Source organism: Acanthopagrus latus, chromosome 1 (genome assembly GCF_904848185.1).
Source record: "Acanthopagrus latus isolate v.2019 chromosome 1, fAcaLat1.1, whole genome shotgun sequence".
Lineage (NCBI taxonomy): Eukaryota > Metazoa > Chordata > Actinopteri > Spariformes > Sparidae > Acanthopagrus > Acanthopagrus latus.
The window spans coordinates 4737148-4755248 of NC_051039.1; the positions used below are offsets into that span (position 1 = coordinate 4737148).

Consider the following 18101-nt stretch of genomic DNA (forward strand, 5'->3'; position numbering starts at 1 on the left):
GATGATTTGTTGTGCCTCCTCAGGAAAAAACAGTCAAGTGTAGCATCCCTGAAAGTGATACCAGGGTGTGTGTGTGTGTGTGTGTGTGTGTGTGTGTGTGTGTGTGTGTGTGTGGGTGTGTGGTTGAGTCAGCTCAGTGTGCTGACTACTGTCAAGCAGCTGTGTAAATTTAGTCTCAGCAGTAAAAAAGAAAAATAAACCCTGAAGCGAACACACACACAAGTCACTCCTCCCTGGCAGATTCCACAGTAGCGAGGCCTCGCTGTCCTGAGAAGACAAAGATAAGAAGAGCGAACCAGCTGCAGGCCGAGAGACAAAGATAATAAAGTCGACTTTATTGTGACTCTTACATGTTTCCCTTCAAATAATTCCATCAGAACACCTGTAAACACCTGAAACCTGAAATAATAGTTGATAAAATGACTAAATCTGATCTCTGTTTTTGAATTGTTGTGATTTCCTCTTGTCAGGTTCAAACAAAGTCTTTAAAGTTTGGAAAATGCTTCTTTTTTTATGTTTTCAAGGTTTGGAGCATGACTGCATTTAGATATACTTTGTGAAATGTGCTTCATTTTCAACATAAACTGGTGATTTTTTTTTTAATATTTGAAACAATCCCCGGCAACATTTGTTTGTCTCTCTTGAGTTGAAATGAACGAACATTAAATAGTCATGATGTAAAAAAACACATTTAGTATCAGTTAAGATGCTTTTATTTTGGTAGCTTAAAAGTGGTTGGACTTTACTTTTACAAAGCTGTGTGAACCATCTAAAATGTAGGTGTTATATATAAACTTCACAAACATGAAAATCCAATAACTTTGACTTTTTGACTCTTCTCACACTCACTACTCTGAATACTCATACCTGCCTTGTTAATGATCTAAAATATGATCTCTTTCTCAACAGGTTGATAACCCAGGTGCGTTTACGTGTTACTCAGCGGCAGGTGGATCCTGCTCTAGAGAAAGAGATACAGAGAGTGTCATCCTCACGTGAGATATGATCTGAAACACCTGGGGTGAAGCTGAAGTTCACGTGTGTGTGGAGTCTGGTTACTGCGAGAGGAAACTCCCAACATGCCCTGCGAAGGTTGAGAGGTTTGTGAAGTGATCGTCAGATGGAGAGAAATAGTTTTTAACCACACGAGCTGATCGTGGGTGAGGCGCGGTGCCTCCGAGCGAAGCCTGCAGATTATTCCTGTCTTGTCACATTCCTCTGCAGTCCGTAGTAATCAGGATCACAACCGTTTCATTCAGCTCATTTATGCACGGCGGAGTTGACGCGGGGTCATTTTCTGTCGTGTCCTTCGTTGGACAAAGACCCTGTGAGACCAGAATCTGTTTGTGTGCAGTCATGTGTCTTACTTTGTCATGACTGAGTTGGTCTGAACTGAGGTCTGTTCTATTTACATACAACACAAAACATACCGCTTTGTAGTCAAAGCGGCTTCTGTAAGTGTTGGATTGACACGTTTAACTTTGTGGTCTTTTTGCAGGCTGTAGTTGGTGGTGATGAGAAGTGTTTCTAATATTTTGTCATTATATCTTCTATCATGACAACTGGATTTCTTGAAGTGCTTTTGCGTTGGTTTAAGCTCAGTGTACCTTCTAAACTGGCCACGTAGCGTACGTATCTTTAAGCCCTCCTCTAATTTCTTTTCCCTCTTGAAAAGTGACATCTATTTAGACATTCTGCCTGGAGCCAACCAGTAAAACCGGTCTTAGAAGGGTACAATTCACTCGCACAGCCTGAAGTTTAGACTGCTCAGAGAATCCTCAGCCTTATTTCAAATGACATTCTCTGACTTGATGGCCGTCGGCTCACCGAGGGGTGAAACCCAGTAAGGCTGTACGGCTATTCTTAGTTTTTTCTACTGTAAGTCAGTGATAGCAAAGCAATCTGGCACATTCTGATATTCCGCCTGTGGGCTGATCTCTGGTCTATTCCTGGCCAATTTTAAACTGTGGACACATTAGGGAACACGTGCTGGATAACCTTGTGTGAGCTGTGGATACTGTCACGCTGATATTGATACATTATGTGTGTGAAATGAACTTTTATTTATGGATGAAGAGTCACACCAGGAACAGACTGGACTGACACTCATGTTGACGCGTGTCGGCCGAAAAATGTGCAGAGCGACTGCTCCCAAGTTTCATTACAACTTTACAATAACATAACCTTGACATTACTCAACACTGTAACACAGGGAAGTCCACAACCTTCATACATTTAACACTGTTGTTCATTTCGACCGATTTTCACTGACAAACAGAATATAGAGTGGTTGTTCTGTTCACCAGTTTACAATAACTACTGTCATCTCTAGTGCTGAATGACGCCTCTTACATTGAATAAAACCAATAAATCAATGAATAAATTTGCCTTTAACATTTAAGATGTCCTTTCACTTGCAACCAGAACATGGTTGTATTGCAGCCAACTTTACATTTTAGCCGATAACTCCTGAATGGTATTAGCAAGGTTAGCAACACCCTTAACTGCTTAACCATAATTTATGCCCACCGGATCTGGGATCTGCATCAAATTGTACTCACTCATAGATAACCACCTAGATACACCTGATTATTGCATTAGTCCTAAATATAGATTAGGTCTGTCTCTTTATCCGGATCCACACCAAAAGTTTATTGGGTCTATTCTGGGCTGAGATCCAGCCTCCATCCAAGTCTCATAGAAATCTAAATAACTAATAAAGATACAGGTGAAAACACGACCTCCATGGTGGAGGTAAAATTTCAAGACTTGGTGCCGTCCGTGGATCTGGACCTCTCCCACCATCAGCAGGTCAAGATTGTAAAGCTTCCGTGGGTTTATGACTGACACTAATGGTATTATGATCAGCCTCAGCTGTAGCCTCCTTTGTCTTTCATGCTAAGTAGCAAGTTAGCATAATGTACCAATCCAGTTACCAGAATAAATGCTGCCGATGTCTATGTGTTTCTACGTTTCTTTATGTTCAGGTTTTTGATGTTGTGCTGTGCTTAAAATCCTGTCTAGTAATCAAGGTCAGCTCTTAATCATCTGATGTGAACATTACATGACACTGTAGAGATGTGGATGTTGTACTTTGGGAAATATTGGACATATCCCTGGTCTGCATGAAAACCTAAGCCTCTAACACTGTATTCTTGCGACTGAGCTGGGTGTACAACGTTAGCATTTAGCTAAAAGCACTGCGGTGTCTGGAAGTTCAGCCGCACAGAGTTGTGGGCATCATGGCAGCAGCTATATGAATTTGCAATCCTAATGTGTTAATTTGCAATACAAAGAAATCAGAAAGTGGAAATACACAAACAAGACACAATGTTTCATGTGCTGAAAGGTAAAACAAGCACCTTTTACAGTCTATCTTGGCTAAATATATGGATAGTGACGCTGCTGAGCTCCTTGTATTTACTAAAAGTCGACTCATATTCCACGGAGGAGAATACAATTTGACTTCTGTTTGGAAGTTTGGACACCGACGATGATCTCAGGGATGATTCAGACGTTTTCCCCCTCATGACATCAGTAAAACTCTGGAGGAAACAGTGATTTGCTGTATGTTTTTTCCCCAGCGAGTACAGACACCATGTGAGGAAGCTCCCTAATACTCTATGTTGCATGTGGAGGGAGAACAGGTGAAGGGTTACAGGAGCGACTGCCACATCAGCAGGTTCGACCACATGAGACTTTGCAACAGCTCCTGCCATTTGTCAGCATGACCCAGTAGAGCCAGACATGCTCATAAACTACACATGGCTGAAGGCCTCAGACGTTCCCTAAACGAGGTTAATGGATGGTAGTGAAATTCATTCAGTTGAACAGAGAAAGAAAAAGGACCAGTTCCTCCATTTTTAACTCTTTCATGACCCCAGGAGCGATCTTTCAGTTTCACTCCTATCAAAGAATCCTTCTTCCTCTCGTAGTTGACCAATCAAACGGTTTTGTGGTTAAGAGTCATTCTTCAGACATCTTGGCTGGATTATGGCACAAGAGTTTGTTGTGACACATCCTGTGTCAGTGAGCCTCCTTTACACCTCCGCCCTGCATCAGTTAACCTAAAAAACTGCGAGGCAGTAATCATAAAATAACCATCTGAAGGCATTTAAATTGCTGTAACTAAGTAGTTTTTTTGTGTGTGATGGAGAAAACGCCCTGTAATTAGTAGATTCTTCACACCACAATCTAGTTAAAAACCGAGCCCAAAAGCTGGAGCACTTCTGAGGCATCTCGTTGAGGTATTTCTGTACTCCTCTCCTAGATTTTCACCCAGCGTGACCCTCAGCCCACTCCGGCTGAGTGAATCATCGCGCTGGTCTTCAGCAGATTCGCTCCACAGAGGATCTCCGAGCAGCTGAGCTCATTACTGAGGTCACGGGCTGCAGATTAGGAAGACAGATTTACTACCAGAAAGTGGGACGACCGCCTGTTCACCATGCTCCACTGTCTTTCATGTGAGACCACATGAAAACCGAAGGAGTTAACACTTATTCTGATCATACATTATGGAATAAAATGACCGTACAGCACATGTATCCTCATAACTTGTAATACAGGATATATACAGCTGAGCTTCTCTGAGGGAGAGACAATAACAGGCGCTTGAGACAGTTTTTGACAAACTGCCTGCGTTTTGTCCTTGTTTGCATTATCAGAGACAAAGTGTACCCTGTCTGTGTTGCCTCAGAGCACAGTGTTCCCTTTTTTCTTCTTCTTCCTTTTATTGACCACCAATGCAGAGGTTCAGGAGTGCAGTGAAAACCCGCTCGCCGTTTTGCACACATAATGGTACGAATGTGTGCGATATGTCAAACTCTGCGAGGAGCAGTGTGAGGTGTCAGACATTTAGAACGAAAATTGAGGACGGACATCTGTCTGCTCCTCACTTCCTCAAAAAGATTTCACTTGTTTCTTTACAACTGAGGTTAGATTTCTGTCTAGGTAAATGTTGAGTTGTGTGTGTGTGTGTGTGTGTGTGTGTGTGTGTGTGTGTGTAGTGAGTCATTTCGTAGTAACTGAGAAGTGGGCGGAGGTGTCTTTGTGTTGACATTCTGCAGAAAGAGGAAACCATCTTACTTCTGAGAACAAGGTAGAGATAAGAGGAATTCACGCTCCGCTGCAACAGACACTCAGACAGACAACATGTCATGAGTCACAGGGTTTTTTTTGTTGTTCTTTTAAAGGATATTGTGTTAAAGTTGTCTCTGAACCTTCTGAATCTACCAGTTTTTTCTTACCTTTTTTTTTTTTTTTAAAATTCCTCTTTGCTTAGCAGCTCAACAGCGTCCCCTGCTGTCACTTCAGCAAACAAAGGTCTGGACTGTGTTAGAAACAGGACACACATTGAGTGACTAATATCTGATACTAAGAGGATCAAGAGGCTCCTGAAGCACAGCCTCTAGTGGATGTCTCCGTTAGAGATGTTTCTTGTCGGAGAGGTAAAAACACTCGGTCGAAGGCCTGGCCCCAAAATATCCTGACGCTGGAGATGTCAGAACCTGATGTCAGGCTGTCAGGGCACACTGTTGGAGGTGTGTGTTCACAGGTCACATGGCGACCAGCTGTGTTGACACAGGTCATGACGACCGAGTGTCGAGTCGGAGCCAAGATGACTTGAGCTTTTTTCAGTGTGTCAGATCTGCCGTCCATACAAAATACGACAGGAGTTGGACACACAGGAGATCTTCATCGACATTCATTTCATCCTGGTGTTAAACAAACAAACAAAAAAACTTCCTGGGTTCATGTTTTCAGAAAAAAGAAGCTAACGTTGAAGTTTTTACTGTAATGATGGAGAATAAATTGAAATCCACTGAATCCATCTTATGCTGACATTTTAAATCATTGATTTAATGAAACATGCAGTGTTTGACTTTAATTATTCTCCTGTAAAACTCGTTATTAACTCAAATCTGTTGCATTTTAATGTTTAAGATATGCAGAAATTAGAAACGTCTGAGCAGAGACAAATGTAGAGTTTTAGTACGAGTCACAAGGATCAAGATCTGGAGTCACGTCCTGTCCTGATGAAGGCATTCAATGGCTGAAATGTGTGTGTTCTTATTATTATTATTATTATTATTATTATTATTATTATTATTATTATTATTATTATTATTATTTTATTTTTACTGTTGTAATGATTACATAGCCAAGATAAATACAAGGCTATTGAATGTAATACGCTTGAGTGTATCAGACTTTTTCACTGATTCTATAGAGCCACATGTTAAATGTTCTCATCTGTTTTGAGTCAGCAGAAGTAAAAGCACAAACTTTATTTGGTCCAGAAGGAAATGTAATCAATAGACTCTGAGACACACACATACTGCTTTTGATCAACAAAACATGTTACTGTAGGGTTAACAGAATTTTATTTTATTTTTATTGGACTGTCAGATGTTTAGTAAAAATGAGAAGTCGTAGTCGACATGTTTAAGTTCATCTGGGCAGTCAGAGATGTTAGACTGACTTAGATCTATTATCATCATTATGCAGAACTCAAAGTTAATTAGGGATATGAGTATGTGGGTGCATATACCCATGTGCATGGATGGATATGCAATAAAAAGTCAAATGAAATGTGCACACTGAAATATCCTAACATACTCATTTTGAGTAGTGTAGTGTAATACATTTTGTGCTGAGACCAAATTAAGTGGTTCTTTTAATCAACCACTTAATAAAATAGGTCAATAATAATAATCCAGCTGAACTGTGCACACAGGGATCAGTCAGAATTTGCTGAACATGTGCTACTGAGTCTATCACATTTTTTTTTTTGGACATTCAATAATAGTCATGTAAATAAAACTAAAACTAGTTTAGATGAGAAAATGTTGTGTTTTTCCTGTCAGTGGGTTTTCTATTGTTACCTTCCAGGCCACTAGGTGGCAGTATTTCACCTTTCAAACGGCAAGAAAAGGCAAAAGAAGAAGAAACTCAGGAAAACTGACATGAGTCCGATATTAATGTTCATGAGTGACTTCTGTGATCACACTGATGGTTTAGAAATGTCCCAGTTTCGCTTCTCTGCTCAGCTCTGACACATGTGGCGCCGCGGAAGCGCTCTTTTTATTTTTATAGCTGTTTCTGCTTATTACGCCACTTCTTACTTCGAGCAGAGAGAAGTAGGAAAAAGGTCGGTTTCAGTCCCACTTCCTAAGTTATTTTATGCTGTTTGCAAGCTTCATTATTAGAAGGTAGGTCAGATCGATTTATCTGAATTGTTAACGTTAAAATACCGACTGCACCCCGGCGGTTTTTCGAGGGGACACACTTTTCAGCCAAACTCCATTAAAAAAAAATGATGTTTTATAGAAGGGAGCTATTTTTCTAACGCTTAAAGTTATATTTACTCAATCACAGTGGCTTTTCTGATTGACTTCGATATGAAGGTACAATCGGCATACATGTCACTTACTTATTAGCCCCCGTGTCGCTGTAATGTGACCTCTGGTTGAAGTCGAAATTGGTAAACAAAGTTATGCTAGCTAGCTAACTTAAGTTAACTCTTGTGATAGCCAGTCATAGTAATCTGGGTTGTAGTTTGACAGATTTAACTGAACTTAAAGCAGCTGATGTATAACTATACACAACATGGACACGACATTTGTGGCTGGACGTGATAAATCCCAGAGAAAGCTGCTACTTATGTCTTTGAGACAAGCTAATTTAGCTAACGCTACTTCTAATGTGTGCAGCTAGTTGTCTCTTTTGGGGAACAACAAATCAGCTCAAACATTGAAATAACTACATTAATATTGCTAAACATTTTTTTTTATAAATTATCGCCATCATCTAATTATCTTTTCCATTGTCATATAGGAACAAAACTGTCTTGTGAAACAGTTGTGTATTTATTATAGTTGGTGACAGAAGTACTGAGATCCTCTACAAAAGTAAATATCACACTAAAAGTATCCCTGTCTTGAATTTGTAAGTAAATAGTGCATAAGCACAGAAATATTTGTTGTAAATATTTGTCATATTAACCACAGACAGTTAGTCAATGACATGTTTTGTATCTGAATGTGTTCACAGTCTCATGTAGTTCATATAGATCATAGGGATGTAACATAATGGTATCCCCTAATTGTGTATCTAATCTGCTGTATATTTGCCTTCAGACTCAACAGGATGTCCACTCTTCCCCGTCATGTCATCTGGGAGTCGGAGGGACTGGTGGCCTACCTTCACCCCCGGCCCTGGACCCCAGGCTCTGTCATCCTGGAGAGCAGCCCCCCTGGGAGGCCGGGCGGCAGCATCTTCCACCTGGAGAAGCAGCAGTTTTTATCCTGGCTGTTGGGGGCGAGAGCCGTCTCACAGCTGCTGTGTGACAGGCTGGCAGTGCGGAGGTGTGCGCTGGTCAGCAGACCCCACAGAGACAGACCTGCCCAGGTGAGGTGTTTGTTTTGACAAGTGGATAGAGTGCTTGGCTGTGCAGTACCACCTCTGCATGAAGAGTGTGTTGCAAGTGTTTGACTATGAGTTTTCCCCTCGTATTGCAAACAGTTATTTTACTAGTAAGTACTTGTATCTGCAGCTGCCATCTTAGACACATAGGAATGCATATTAGTATCAAAAACTACATCTCCCATGAGGTTTTGATAAAGCATCTGTCAAAATAAAAACAATGTCTGTCACTAAAGGCTTTGTTCTTTCAAATATAGTAGGAAATTGCAAACAGATAACTAGAAAAATTATTATTATTATTATTATTATTTTTTTAATCATTTGCTGAAGGAATTAAAAAGCAAGGGAGTACAGTGACACCATACACAGTCCATTATGAATCGCCTTCCTTCAAATTCATCCGGTTTCGCTGCAGCAGTGTTGCCTCTCACAGAACAACCACAGTAAATTTAGCGTGTGACTGAACGTGACTCTGTAAGGTACTAAAAAACATTTAGTGAAACGCTCTGAACCACAACTAAGCCAGTCAGCCACCCACAGGCATGTAAAACAGCAAATAAAAAAGCTTTGATTGAGGTGAACACAGGAGCGATTCAATTCAAAGCCAGTCAAATCAGAGTCTGAGTACCTAAATATACATATATTTCAGATCCTAGTCCTCCCTCTACATGGTCTGGACGCAGAGTGGCGCCCTCACCTGGCAGGAGATGAGGAGCACAACGCCCATGACCCAGGTTACTGCACCTCCAGGACTGCTCCCAGGTGGAGTGACTCCGGCCTGACTGAGATCCAGACCAAGATCAGAGCCAAGCTCCCGTCACCTGACGCTCCGCCCGATCTGACTTTCCTTGGGGACGATCCGGCTGACTCCGGGTTGTTTTCACGCATCGTCCGTGGGGAGGAGCAGCAGTGGCGGGTGTGGGAAGACAAGTATCACGTGGCGTTTCTCACTCCATTTCCCAACTCCCCTGGCTTTACTGTGCTGGTCCCACGTCGACCTTTGACCTCTGATATATTCAGACTAGAAAAAGGGGACTATGAGCAGCTGGTGCTCGCAGCCTGGGAGGTGTCGAGGCTTCTTGAGGAGGGGCTGGGTTCCTGGGGGACGGGGCTTATTTTTGAGGGTTTTGAGATCGACTACGCTCACGCAAAGTTGATACCTCTGTTTCTACCTCCATCATCAGAGACCGGAGGTGACGCCATTAAGCCATCAGCTCCCCAGTTTTACCCCACTTATCCTGGATATGTGAGCTCAGAAGATGGACCTGAAGCCAGCCTGGAAAGTCTGAAGGAATTACAGATAAAAATGACTCAGACATGATGCTGTTACCTGTGGTGTCATTCCTACGTGCCTGCCAAGCGCAAATTCCTCTCACCTTTGCCTTAAGAAGTGTCTAAAATAATTGTAGCACCTTAATTAAAAACGTAAGTATTTAAAATCAAAGTATGAAATTCAAAAACAAATAATTCAGCACTTCATGTTTTAGACACACGTACTGTAAAATGACACAACTAGGAAACATTCCATTTATTATGTTTTGATCAGAATAAAGATTTTTATATGTTTGTCTTTGTCAGTGGTCGTTCATCATACATGGACATTTTTATGCACACATTGTTATTTAGAAATGAAAAATGCTGCATATCCACTCTGAAAAAAGAGCAAACCACATCATTTGCATCATTTAAACCACAAGAAGTTTTTTTTTAATTGTTATCACTTTTTATCAGTCTGAGAGTTTAATTTATATCATTATTATATATATATTGAATTTCTCCCAAACAACTCTGATTAGGCGACTTGTTACTTACATCATTGTGCAGTCTTTACACTACTTATGTGTGCTCCATTATTAATTACAGTGTGTTATGTATTTAGTTTGTTAACCACTTACATAATGTCCATGCCCGCTCATTACGCTGTTGCTAATTGGTCCCACAGTGCATTCCTGATTGCGAGGCTAAATTAATGACCGGCTTAGTGCTTAATCAGTGCTCCGTAAACCAGCTTCTGCCCCAGGCTGTCATTAAAACGGACAAAAAGATGTTTAAGTGTTAACGAGAAGGGTTTCTAGTAAGAACATGTGGAGAATTAACCCACCTCTTAAAGGAATAATGTACCTTGGTTCAAATCACAATACAATCACAGTATAATTTATGAAAACATTTTTTGAGATGGAAAGAAACTTAACAAAACCTAACCTAACTAGTTAATGTATGATTGAAGGCAGTCCATGATCACACCTTGACATCTTGTGGGTTCTTGGAGAAGCTGCGTCCGCAGCACATGCCCTCCACACGCTCCATCTTGGTGATGTAGAGGAGGGGCTCGATGCTGCAGCTCAGATCCATGATGGAGAACACGCTGATGCTGATCTGGCAGCGGAACACAATGAACGAGTAGTATGACACGAAGGGCATGAGAGCCACCGGCGGCAGGTAGTTGGCCACGATGATGGCCAGGATGATCAGCACCATCTTGAAGGCCTTCTTCTTCACCGGGTGCATCTCCTCCTTTCCCACCACGGAACGCCGGAGGACCCAGATGATGGAGATGTTGCAGAAGATCATTACCGCAAAGGAAAAGAGGATGACACCGCTGAAGACCTCGTTGACGCTCATGACTCCCAGGATGCACTTGGTGAGGCCGTAAGCCAGGATGAGGCCCCAGACCACCACGGAAATGCCAATCCGGATCTTATTGTCTCGAATACCAGTGAAGAGCACTGGGTGGACCACTGCCATGTAGCGGTCCAGGCAGATACACACCTGGAACATCAGATCAGGGAGGGAACATCACATTACAGTATACTTAGATGCACTTTGATGGCTTTAGAAGTACGAACATCTGTTTGTGTCTGCAGACTGTTGAATCAAAATTACAGGACTAGAACTTTTCAAAAGCTCTCCAGTGATTTAGATTCTCCAGACGGTGACCTGCCAGACTTATTAATAATTGACTTCCATGTGTACTTTTGAGAAAGTGTTCTGCATTCATGGCTCACATTTTTTAAATACTCAACCTCAGTGGAGTCGTTTTCTAAATTTAAAGACAGAAATGTCATTTCTAAAATAAAAATTAACAAAAATGAGAAGAAAATTGGAATTAAGGAAGCTTGAAGTTGTATTTCTCAGCGTCTCTTACTCTGCATTGAATTAAATGCAGCGTCTGAAATCATTTATACACATTAGAGCCCAGCCATATGTATTACACTTCACCAAACTGTGTATTATTACAAGCAACAGGTTGAGAAAGGCCTGTTTTACTGTCATTTCCACTAAGTTGTAGGTTCATACGTCGTTAATATCAAATACAGCAGTTCATATACTCTAAATGTAGGATTGAGAGACTTATTTCATCATCACTATCATTTCATATCTCACGTTTCTGATGTAGAGTATTAGACTGACCAGAAAGAGTGGAGCTACGTCTTTGATCCCATACGCGAACCTCTGAGAGTACCAGATCTGACTGTCATCCAGCAGAAGCCGGTTCGTCATCTCGATGGGCGTCATGAGGCAGAAGTAGGCATCCAGGATGGCCAGGTTGAAGATGAAGATGTCAGAGGTGGATGAATCGCTTTTCCTGGCGGCGATCTGCCAGATGACCAGGATGTTACACGGCGTGCCCACTGCCAGGTTGAACACCTTGACCCCGAAGTAGAAAATGAAGCCGTAAGGGGCCACGGCACACACGGGGAACTGGTACCACGGTGGAGTTCCATGTGGGCCGGCGGGGGTGGTAAAGTTCATGGAGAGGTCGATGGTGGGATTCGGGGTGGTGTTGAACATCGTGGGGAAGAAGTCCTGTGATGCTGCAAAGAGAAAGAAAGGAGAGTAAAGTGTTAGTTTGAATAAACAGGAGTTGAGTCCCTCCACAATACTGAGAAGAAGCTCAAAATCAGATCTCTTTAAATCAAATCCACCTCCCGTCATTCAGTCACTCAGTGGAGGTTAACAAATGGAGGAAGTAACGTAACTCAAAAACTATAGAAAGCAGGACTGGCAGCCCACCATGCAAGCTTTTTTTCTTCCAGCGGGTAACTGGATACCTGAGTAAGTAACATTACACCAGTAGAAAAGCAGTTCACTTCAAAAGGCCTGTAGAGTGGAACCAGACATCACATCAGTCCATCTTACCTTTAAAAGGTCAAAGTGTCCCGCGGTCCTGTTCTTCACTTACTGCAGAACTTTCCTGCATGTAGCACCAGATCACTGGACCCAGCTTCTTATAAACACACTCTGCATGATGCCACGGTGGGATTGGACCTATCCGAAGAACAACGCTGCCTCTGCTTATTGTCGTGTCGACCCAATCAGCGATTAGGCCGTCATGACGTCTTCGGTGATTGGATGGTTTGGACACGTACAGAGGGGTGTGCTGAGGTTGAGTTAGACACACTGCAGGGGTGATTATTAATGGCTTTCTAGCCATAATTTCTAGGCTTTGAGTCATGTGTGACTTGCTTTTGCCTTCAGGGCTCTCTGATTGTTCAACAACCTGCCTGAATAAAGTGGTGTTGCTGTGTACCGTCATTTAAAATCGTCCTTTTGTGTGGCCGGAGTTCCCAGTGGATGCGTTATTATGAAATCAGCGGTATAGTTTCCCTAAGCTTCCTGCCTGTGGATGCCTTTCTCATTTTTCTCATTTATTCACGTTTGGGTGTAAAACAGTAATCTGATCCCAGCTCTGCTCCTAAGGGTAATTTTTTTTTTTTTATCTACAGCAGCACTGCAGCTGAACATTAGTTCTCACTGATGCAACTGTACGCCGTTGAGTAAACAGGTGATGCAAGGTGAGCAGAAATGAGAAATCTAATGCAAGCTGTTACTAATGTGTCCAGACTGTGCTGAGAAAAAAAAGAAGAAAACCCTGTTGGGAAAACAGGCTTGCAAAGTCACGACAAACACCCACGCACATCAATAATGCTGTTTCATAAAATGTTTCATTACGCAACCAGTGCTGGGAGTCAACACTGGGAGCCGTTCCTGCAGAGCTGAAAATATTAATACTATATATTTTATAACTATTAAGGAATCAAGCCCTTGATGTGGGTGTTTACTAGACATACAGAGACTAGTTCGGGCTGCAAAATGTAACGTAAAATTGAAATATAAGAGCCAGTGTTTTTGAAGCATTAACGGTAACAGCACCAATTTTACAACTTGTCTTGTGGGAGCTCTGATGCAAACGTCTAAAAAGGAGTAAAAAAGTATTTTGTGGCTCTGGAGGAAGTCACATGTAATCAGATAAATTGCTGCTGATGTTGCTCAGTGTTGCTCAATGTTGGATTGCTCAGGGAACAGGGTTGTGCACATTCACATCTCACAAGAGGTTGTTCAAAGTTCAGTCCTAAATGATGAAGCAGCTCACATGCATTCCTTCCATATTCTTCTATGTTACTTTTAGCAGTAATAAAGATGTACCAGGTGTTACACGGAAGATTTTGTCTGTTTTTTGGTTGAATACTTTTACAGTATCCGTTTTTATTCTGGACAGCAAGCTGCCAATTTGGCTGTCCATTTTGCGGCTAGATCCGTGAATTTAGACAGAAGGCGGTATATTGGGATCTGTTTCTGTCCACCAGTTTCACGCCTCAGAGGGTACACTTTTTGCCACCTTCATTGCTATGTGAATGCAAATCGTTGATGTCCCGCCAATTGCGTGAGATGGGTGGAGGTGTCGATGACGCGCACTGTTGTGTGACCCACAAACCAGGAAACAGCTGATCACAGCAGTCAGTCCATCACTTCATCCGTGGACGTCAAGATGAGCAACTGGACAATGTTCATGACCTCTTCGTGCTTCACATCATGTCACATGTTTACGCCTTCCCCAGTGGTGGCTTTTTTGACATGAAGTAATATTACACTTCCCTTTCACATAGACAAGACAGCTGATTGCAGCCTTTACCTGCATGTGGCGCATTTGGTGCCAACGAGGGCTCCAGTGTGATCAAATCCCTCTGAGCAACTTTGTAATCCAGCCAGTAATAAATCAACAATTCTAAAGCCAACACTGAATGTCTTGACTCATAATTAATCTATTTTCTGTGTTGAAAACAGTCATTGTTGGTGTTAGCATGATTGTTGCCTGTCCACTGGTCCACTGGCCTTGGGTGAAGTCAGTCGATCAGTCAGAGGCAGAAGTTGTGCGGGTCGTTTCAAGAAGAACGGTGGGATCCATGATGACGCTGCTATATGTGAAACATTACATACCCTCTTCCAGAATTTCACTTCCTATATGCAGACGATCCTGTCCTTTACCCAATGTTTACTTTTAGCGCACAATGAAACAGAGAACACATTTACATGCATCCACAGATACATTCAAAATAGAAGCAGTTGTGTCAACATCTTTTTTGGCTGTGGTTATTCAAATGTACTGCATCACCATGAATAGCCTGGTCTCGGTCAGGAGGTTGACTGTGTTCCTCCACATGGGACGGATCTCCTGCTGAATCCCGGTGCACGACACTGATTTCTAAAAGGTAAAGTGATTCTTAATGTCATATTACCGTGTCAATATTTTCCCGGACAAATATCCTATTTTGGGGGATAAAATCCTAATCTAAATCGCAGTAACATTTACATTTATTTGAGTTTATTTATTTGTATAAATATTCTGTCTAAATCTCTTGATGTAGTTGGTAACGTACTGATAATTATTGTAATAACACAACATCATTCTGATTCCAGTGTGAATGCCTCCTGTTCGTCAGCTTATCATTTAATGAAACTATAAATAAGCTATTTCATTCACTAAAGATCAAATACAAGACAGCTACTACAAAATAATTTCCCATGTCATGTCAGTAATAAATATATGATGTTTTCTTTTCCTTTGAGATGTTTTAGTTTTACATACTTGTACTGATACATTTAAATTACAATCGGAGTTAGTTAATAGTTAATGAGGCTCTTATCACCCAAAATAAGATACTTCACAACTGTAAACGTGTAAATAATAATGTCATATACACATATATTCCTGGATTATAAAACTTATAAGAAACTTGTTCACAGAACTACATTATCAAAGCATCATTAATCTGTTATAGCTCTTAAAAATAGCAGCAGAGTTTAAATTATGTCAATTTTGACCTTTACTAAGCTTTTTTGTTGCTTTATTGAGGTAAATTCACACTTTATAATGCATTTTTTAGCAGTTAACTGTACACTTATTAATAGTTAATGATGCTTTTTGCATTGACAGGCATCAGTGGCTTATTCAGGTTAATAATTTGTCTTTTCTCTCTGTATTTTCAGCTGTACTATCTAATACAGGAAAAAAGCCCCTAAAAATAAACTCAAATGAAATGTAACTTGGTGCATAATGATGGACTTTATAAGGCAGTGCTCTCACTTTAGATACATTAGCTGCAAAAAACATAGTTCACTGCTAAGAAATGATTAGTATGTATTGATCTAAATAACATAATAAATAAGGCTAAATAAGTAAAGGTTTAACAATGACACGATAAGTCATTCAAACTCTAAACTTTAACGCTTTTATGAACGTTTAAAAGGACCTCAGGAGGCTTTTATTTACATTATTCAACAGTCTAGAAGTTTGTGCGCTGAAGTGTCACATAATATAACAATGAGTCTGTTTATGATGTTATCAACACTTGGTCTTAATAACAAGGTGCAATATAAGAAGCATCTTACAGGGACTTACAGGCGCCTTATTACCCATTAATTAACATAGTTAAGGACTCTAATACTCAGTGCAACATGTGAAAATATCAAGTAATGTAAATTGTTGAAGAGACTTTTAGTTCTTCCTTAAGACTACGACTGAAACGTTTTGATTGACGTTTTATATTGACAGATGGGTGCATCCACCCTGTAAAGGCAAAAGTAAACTGTGGTTTCATTGGGCAGCTCACACAAGATTGTGTTACCTGAGCCAATGAGAAGCTGGACACATCAGATATTATGAAAAAAAAACCACACACATTGACATCAGAAACTTTCCCATAACTATGATAACAATAAAGATGTAAATGAGTGCCATCAGAGTGAATTTGCATCATGTTTACAAGCTAGACAGACTGTGCAAAAGACCACCTGGCATGAAGTAAAAGTGATATGCAAACTAAAGTGTCATGTCCGTGGAAACATTTTCCATCCGCGGCAGCAGACAAAACAGCTGGATTAAAATTTTGGGATGTGAAGGATGCGTCATGTGAATTGTCAGAAACCTGTCAAAGAATCCCTTTTTCTTTCGATAGATATTCATCTTGGACGACATACACGGCAACTCGACGTCAGCTCAGCCACAGTGATGGAAGGCTTCGGGAGGAACAACACAATAGATATGCTCGGTGATCTTGTCTGGTACTTCCTGCCCACCGTGGTCATAGTGCCACCGCTCGGGCTACCGGCCAACGCCCTGGTCATACGCCTCCTGCTGGGTAAACCCGGCATCTGCTCCACCTCAGAGATCTTCACGCTCAACCTGGCGCTCTTCGACATGCTGTTCTGCCTCTCACTCCCCGTTGAGTACATCCGTTTCGTGTGCAAAATCACGGCAGAGGCTGGTAACTTTGTGGCTTGGGGTTTGAACCAAGCAGGGGGGCCGATGTTGCTCTGCATGTTGGCGCTGGACAGCTACGTGGGCGTCTGCCACCCTCTGGTCTTCCTTCGGCTCAAGGATCCCAAACTGCGACTGTCGTTGTGCTCGGTGGTGACCGCCGTAACTGCTGCCTCTTGCGGTCTGGTGAAGGTCAATGCAAGATACAAGTGGAACGTGATAATGACGCTCCTGTTCTGCATCATAGTCATCATATCAACCTGCAACATCCTGATTCTCAAGTCCCTCCGCCAGTCGGGGCCAAACAGGAAGGAGGTCCATCCGATGAAAAAGCGAGCGTTCAAGATAGTGATGACAGCGTTCGTGCTAGTCAACTTCCACTACCTCCCTTCATTCACCGAGTACCTGCTGAGGGAGTTCGGTCCGAGATTTTTTAGTCCCTTCTCAGTCCTCACCAGTGTCACCTACATGATCCTCTCCATGGGCAGTGTCCTCCAGCCTCTGAGTTATCTGGTCCGAACCAAACGGCTGTCCAGGATGAGATGTCACTGTGGCTCCACCGCCGAGGAAAAAGCTGGGGCAACAGTTTAGAGCAGCGAGGGAAGACCTGGGGCCTCATGACGGAAACATTTCCTTACTACTTGTCCTGTACTGCTGTCTGAACTGTAGTTTCAAAGATAGTACGACTCCTACTCTCCTATTCCAGAAGCAGTTTCCTTAACTCATGGCTGCGTCCTGTGTCCTATATCTTACGTTAAGACATCCAAACTATCCACAAGTTTCCTGGGGCATTATTAAAGTAGTCAAGCATCATGAAATTTGGAAAGGTTTGACCCAATTTGGTGTAGCTGCAGTCACCAAACTATTTAAGCATTTTTTTAAAAATCAGATTTGACTGGAAAATCTCTACGTGCCGGGGACATTGCCAAGATGGCTGACAAGTGGCAAGACATAGTAGCCTTTCAGTTTCAATCGTAATATTTCACCGTTCAATCTTCAGACCTAACAACAGTGATGCTTCCGTGTTTTAACAGTTATTTTGAATAAAGGACAGAGTCTATTCCACTTATAAAACTTTGGAAACATATTTTTGTAATACCAATAATCAGTCAATATCATCCTCAACCTCAAGATTCGG

The 18101-nt window shown here is 41.6% G+C and overlaps 3 protein-coding genes across 5 annotated transcripts; 2 read left to right on the plus strand and 1 right to left on the minus strand.

Moving 5' to 3' along the window:
- The first annotated feature begins 6927 nt into the window (after nucleotides 1-6927).
- Nucleotides 6928-9990, plus strand: LOC119029261. 2 transcript variants are annotated; one of them, XM_037115981.1, is made up of 3 exons: nucleotides 6928-7211; nucleotides 8139-8409; nucleotides 9074-9990. In XM_037115981.1, exons 1-3 carry the CDS (start codon nucleotides 7183-7185, stop codon nucleotides 9743-9745), a joined length of 972 nt encoding a protein of 323 aa, XP_036971876.1. In that variant the 5' UTR covers nucleotides 6928-7182; the 3' UTR covers nucleotides 9746-9990. The 2 variants fall into 2 exon arrangements, with proteins under 2 accessions (XP_036971876.1, XP_036971868.1); XM_037115973.1 differs by having other exon boundaries at nucleotides 6928-7150.
- A 145-nt stretch (nucleotides 9991-10135) lies between these two features.
- LOC119029247 (G-protein coupled receptor 4) lies at nucleotides 10136-12890 on the minus strand. 2 transcript variants are annotated; one of them, XM_037115963.1, is made up of 3 exons: nucleotides 12565-12890; nucleotides 11836-12239; nucleotides 10136-11193 (listed from the first exon to the last, which is right to left on the minus strand). In XM_037115963.1, the coding sequence occupies exons 2-3, from the start codon at nucleotides 12214-12216 to the stop codon at nucleotides 10663-10665; spliced, it is 912 nt and encodes a 303-aa protein (XP_036971858.1). In that variant the 5' UTR covers nucleotides 12217-12239; nucleotides 12565-12890; the 3' UTR covers nucleotides 10136-10662. The 2 variants fall into 2 exon arrangements, with proteins under 2 accessions (XP_036971858.1, XP_036971850.1); XM_037115955.1 differs by having other exon boundaries at nucleotides 11836-12890.
- A 3824-nt stretch (nucleotides 12891-16714) lies between these two features.
- Nucleotides 16715-17554, plus strand: LOC119025623 (P2Y purinoceptor 4-like). Its single transcript, XM_037109399.1, has one exon. The coding sequence runs from the start codon at nucleotides 16715-16717 to the stop codon at nucleotides 17552-17554; it is 840 nt and encodes a 279-aa protein (XP_036965294.1).
- The last annotated feature ends 547 nt before the right edge of the window (nucleotides 17555-18101 follow it).

Excerpts from the sequence above, each read along its gene's own strand:
- LOC119029261 (XM_037115973.1), top strand. The coding sequence starts at position 7,059 with ATGTGGCGCCGCGGAAGCGCTCTTTTTATTTTTATAGCTGTTTCTGCT. Across the intron at positions 7,151-8,138 it reads CAGAGAGAAGTAGGAAAAAG|ACTCAACAGGATGTCCACTC; the intron begins GTCGGTTTCAGT and ends ATTTGCCTTCAG. Across the intron at positions 8,410-9,073 it reads ACAGAGACAGACCTGCCCAG|ATCCTAGTCCTCCCTCTACA; the intron begins GTGAGGTGTTTG and ends CATATATTTCAG.
- LOC119029247 (XM_037115955.1), bottom strand. The coding sequence starts at position 12,360 with ATGACGGGAGGTGGATTTGATTTAAAGAGATCTGATTTTGAGCTTCTT. Across the intron at positions 11,194-11,835 it reads ACGTAGCTCCACTCTTTCTG|GTGTGTATCTGCCTGGACCG; the intron begins GTCAGTCTAATA and ends CTGATGTTCCAG.
- LOC119025623 (XM_037109399.1), top strand. The coding sequence starts at position 16,715 with ATGGAAGGCTTCGGGAGGAACAACACAATAGATATGCTCGGTGATCTT.